At 41.8% G+C, this 5,000-nt stretch overlaps 1 protein-coding gene across 1 annotated transcript in view; it reads right to left on the reverse strand.

The window, feature by feature from the left end:
• Positions 1-5,000, reverse strand: part of LOC125037702 (DNA topoisomerase 2-binding protein 1-like) — a 29,675-nt gene that overhangs the window by 12,043 nt on the left and 12,632 nt on the right. The window contains 6 exon segments of the mRNA XM_047630894.1: positions 232-405; positions 1,246-1,499; positions 1,635-1,780; positions 2,753-2,961; positions 3,861-4,229; positions 4,538-4,732. Coding sequence (XP_047486850.1) covers positions 232-405; positions 1,246-1,499; positions 1,635-1,780; positions 2,753-2,961; positions 3,861-4,229; positions 4,538-4,732 — 1,347 coding nt within the window.

Consider the following 5,000-nt stretch of genomic DNA (forward strand, 5'->3'; position numbering starts at 1 on the left):
ACTTGTGTAGCTGCACACCTTCCAGGTTGGGACCAAACTCTACCTGCACAGAAGCTGCATTTGATTTTACTTTGCCATAAATAAACTAGCACCTAATAACTGTATTTTCATTCATCCCATCATGTCTTACTATATATAATGAAAATGCTTTTAGTTTACATGTGAAACACCTTTCAAACCCATAACCAAACAACAAAAATATATGAGTAAATGAATGAAAAGACAACTTACACCTTCTCATGGTTTCAAGGTCTGGCGTCTTGATGTCCGAGGGTGTTCCGACATTGCCCTGTTCCCTCAATGCCCGCACCTTGTTATTCATGGGCGTTGCTCCTACCTCAGTAATGTCCCCAGCAACAGTGTCTTCCACACGGTACACTGTGCTGCTGTGGTCATCTGAGTGTCCTAGGAGGAAAGAGTAGATTTATGATGTGGTACTATGTGGTTCATCTGTTGGTAATGATGAAGTGTGGCCATAATAATAATAATCTTGTTAGTGTCCCTCTAACTGTCAATATTGATGAAGAGAGAATAGATTTATATACTATAAGAAAAAACTATAATGACAAAACAACAGAACTGATAAGAAATGTATAATAATCTAAACCTATAACATGTGAGCTGAAATTCTCTACTTTCTTATTATTAAAAAAAAAAAAAAAATTTGACTCAAATATTGCATCTTATCCTATTTTCCCCATATTCTTTGGTCCTTCTGAGAGCACAGTCCTCTATATCAGAAACATTCGTATCGAACAAAAGCCATTTACAACAACATACAGCTAAAAGATCTGCTTGACAAGACCCCTTAACCCAGTCATAAAATTTCCCTTCATAAAACCCAGAAACACCCTAGAGACCTCCTCCTTTCAAAAGCAACTCCCTGATGAACTTGCAGTTGACCTGGAAAGACATTCTATGAGATTTTATAATCCATTCTGCAAGTAGGTGTCTTAACACCTCATCTAACAGGTGCTCAAAACACTCGTGAGGGAAGATGTGTAGACAAGATCAAGCCAAAAGGATACTGAAAGAAAATGAAATTGACCTCATGTCAATTCTTGTTATTGACTTTACAACCCCACAATCTGCCAATCCTAAAAAGAAGAAACACAATGGCAAATCTTTAAAGGACATTTCCTTTATACCTTCTTTGTGGTTTGTCTTCTGCTAATTATTGTTGTTTACCCCTCAACCCCACAGCCCCACAAACCCCTCAAAATAAAAAAAGGTTATAATACCCACCTTTTGTGATCAACTTCCTGATAACTTCCTTGTAGTTGACCTCCCGTCGGTTCTTGTTATCCACTTTGTACAAGTCCTCAGGCTCCCTCTCCCCAGTATGTATGCACTCAATCAGCCAGTCTCGTGTGATGGCAGGAACCCCCCACTTGACAGCTGCCCGGTACTTGTCTCCCTCGGCACTTGGGCATACGAGGTGTGTTGACGTCTTAATGTCCTTAGCACGGTTGTCCTTCTTGGCAAAGACTTCTTGGAATCTGGAGGAGAAAGATATCTCAGAACAAAAAAATATTCTAACACAAAATTATCTTTACCTTTAATCTTGCACTGTGGCAACAAACACTACAAACAGAAAGATGTGAATAGAATCAGAAACAAGTATAGCCTCTCACCTTGCTCCAAGTGCATTTGCAACAGTGACCAGAAAAAGGCGTTCTTTGCCCTTATACGTTGATATGGCTACGGTGCAGTCTTCCAAGCAGTTCATCTGTCTGCTGACTAGGAGAGGCATGTGGTAGTACTCTACGTCAATGAGGCCCTGAAAGTGGGAGTGGGGGATGACCAATAGAATTTCTTAATGGCATTTCTTATGAATCACACACAAAAGGGTTACATCATATTCTTCGAAAATATCAATTTTCTCTCCAAAGAAAAAGAAAAAGAAAAGAAAAGAAAGAAAAAAAGAAAAAATCAGCAACTATCAAACAAAAGAGTGCTTCTTATATTCCTTTTCATGAATCCTCAAAGTAACCATGTAGAATTAATTCACATGGTAAGATCATTCAATCTCACTTATACTGTTTTAAACTTGTGCTACAGTTCACTGATGGATCTTTTTAGCCTCATTTCAACTTTCTACATTCTTTATGGTGATGAGGAAGTACATGATTATGATAAAGGAGGGAGGAGGAAGAAGAAAAAAATAAGTAAGTTGAGAAGAAAGACCTGGAAGAGAAAAAAGAAGAGGAGGAGGAGAAAAAAACAGATGAAGGAAATTGATGAAGCGGAGGATAAAGATGAGGAAGATGAGGAGAGAGAAGAGGAAGAGGATGAGAAAAAGGAGGAAGAGGAGAAAGAAGATGAAGCTGAGAAAAAAGAAGAGGGAGAAGAGGAGGAAGAGGAGGAAGAGGAGAAAAAGGAAGGAGGAAGGAGGAGGAGGAGGTGAAAAATAAGAGAGGAAGGAGTATGAGTATGAGTATGAGGAGATGGTGTTGAAGGTTGGAGGTAGAGGAGGAGGAAAATGGGTAACAAGTATAAATTGGAGGAGGGAAAGGTGATAAGGTGGAAGAACCAGGTAAAAAAATGAGAAAGAATAAGGACATGGGCTATGGGGGGAAAACGAAATGGTAAAAACCCATATACCCTCAGCACCCTGCTTTGCTTTCCAAACTGAGAGATGATCTCTTGAGATGTAACAGTATAATCACAAACACCTACCCTCCCTCTTTCATTCCCACTGCATCTTCAACCTCCTTTGCAATCACAATCACAACCTTCACCCTCATCGTACCTCATTCTCCAAGCACTCCTCGATGAAGAAGTGCGAGATAATCTCACTGGCATTGGCGTGAACCTCCCCTGTCCCATCAAGGTTGGTGAGGGTATAGTGGACGCGGCCCTTGTAGTCGTGAGATACCACCTCCCCACCGTGGTCCTGGATGGTGGTAATCAGGTCCTCCAGGGTTTCCTCGTTGTAGCCCGAGACGGTGAAGATCTTGCCTGGGGGAGAGCAAGAGTTATGGGTGGACGGTTGTCAGGCTGGTTGGGGGCAAGATGTTTAGCCCTGTAGTGGGGGTGAATGTGGGGGGAAGAGAAAAGGAAGAGGTGGAGAAAGAAGAGGAAAAAAGAATCAGGGTAGAAAGAAGAGCAGGAGGAGGAAGAAGAGGAAGAGGAGGGGAAAGAAGAAGAAACAATCAGATCATGAAGAAAAGCAAAGAGAGGAAGGAGGAGAAAGAAGTGGAAGAAGAGGAGGAAGAAGAGGAAGAGGAGGAGAAAGAAGAGGTAGAGGAGGAGAAAGAAGAGGAAGAGGAGGAGAAAGAAGAGGAAGAGGGGGAGAAAGAAAAGGAAGAGGAGAAAAAAGAAGAGGAAGGAGGTGGAGGAGAGAGAAAAGGAAGAGGTGGAGACAGAATAGGAAAAATAATCAGATCAAGAAGAAGAGGAAGGAGGAGGAGAAAAAAGAGAAAGGAAGAGAAAGAAAAGAAAGAGGAGAAAGGGAGCAGAGGAGGAGTAGAAGGAAGAACTGGCTGGAGGTAAGATGTTTAGTCTAGTAGTAGAGGATGAAGGTGGTGGAGCTGGGCAAGGAAATGGTGGAGGCTGAAGAACACTGAGGAGGTGATAAAGGTGGAGGGAAATAAGGGTGTGGAGGCAAAGTTGATGAGAAGGGGGAAGATAGAAGTTAGTATGGAGAGTGGAGAAGAGGAAGAGGAAGAAGAGGAAGGGAAACAGGAGAAGGATAACTGGAAGTATTTTTACAATATATGGGATTAGAAAGAAAAAGAAAAAGAAAGAAAAAAATATCCGTAGAAAACCAGCAATAAAAGAGAGAAACAGACAATATATACATTTCACTATCGCGATCACCACACATACCAGGACCGTAAAACATTCCACAGACTTACCGCTAAAAATCCCCTGCACAAATGTCGTCTGCGAGTCTGGGAGAGCTGACATGTTAGCCGTCTCATTCAGACTAACATTCCTCGTGTCATCCAGTTTGGCTCCTGGCTTTAGGTACTGATTGATGATGGCCTCATCCACGTATGTCTCGTTGTTCTCCTGCTGTTGGGAAGGCACGGGGACCCTAGGAGGCCTTCGTGGTGGTTTGGGGGAGTTGCTGCTGCTGCCACTGCTATCAGAAAGGTGGGCGAACTGTGCCTCGTCTGCTGGGCGTTTCTGCTTGATGCTCTCTGTGATCCAGTCGCCGTAAACTATGTGGGGCTTCGAAGGCCAAGACTGAATTGTTGTGAAGTGCTCATCTACAATCTTCCCTGTTGGAGTTGATGTGGTTTGTTGGTAGAAGCACAGATATATGAATAGTGGCATGTATGAAGAACAAAGCATTTAGTTTCTGTCCTTCTCTTCAATATCAAATGTTTTTCAGTCAGTTCTCTAAAGTCACTTTTAGATGAAGAAAAAATAAAAATATATAAAACAAAAGAAAACAAAAGAAAACAATTAACATTTACATTTTTTTTTTACAAAGATAACAGTTATTATACATCATTGCAACTCCCCATACCACACCAACACTCACACCCAAGCCTTTCCATCAACCCCCTAATCTTCACAACCATACCTATGACAACGTGAGACACCGAGTCCGTCAGCTGATTGAAGCGCGTTGCCCCACCAGCATTGAGGATGCGTCGAAGCTTCTCAATGTGCGTCCCACTGAAGCCGGAGAGGAAGATCTTGCAGCCGTCCAGGAACAGACCTGCCTTCATGGCCTGCTGCAAGTCCAGGTCCTCCACTGCTTCTATACCACGATTTACTGAAAAAAGGGATGATGATAATAGAGATACATGACAATAAAGAGACAGGATAATGATAATATGATAAATACAGAATAGCAACACTGATGATGGACGAAATAAGATAAAAAAAAAAGGTACAGTCATAATGCTTTCTGATGATGTCAGCATCTTATAACAAATCAAGTAAAATATTTTCCTTGAGTAATTATGAAAGAGGAGAGGAGGAAAGAGAGGAATGGAGAGCAAAAGAGCAAGATATATAGGAGAGACAAAAGGGAAGAGGAG

The sequence above is a fragment of the Penaeus chinensis genome, chromosome 23 (assembly GCF_019202785.1).
Source record: "Penaeus chinensis breed Huanghai No. 1 chromosome 23, ASM1920278v2, whole genome shotgun sequence".
Lineage (NCBI taxonomy): Eukaryota > Metazoa > Arthropoda > Malacostraca > Decapoda > Penaeidae > Penaeus > Penaeus chinensis.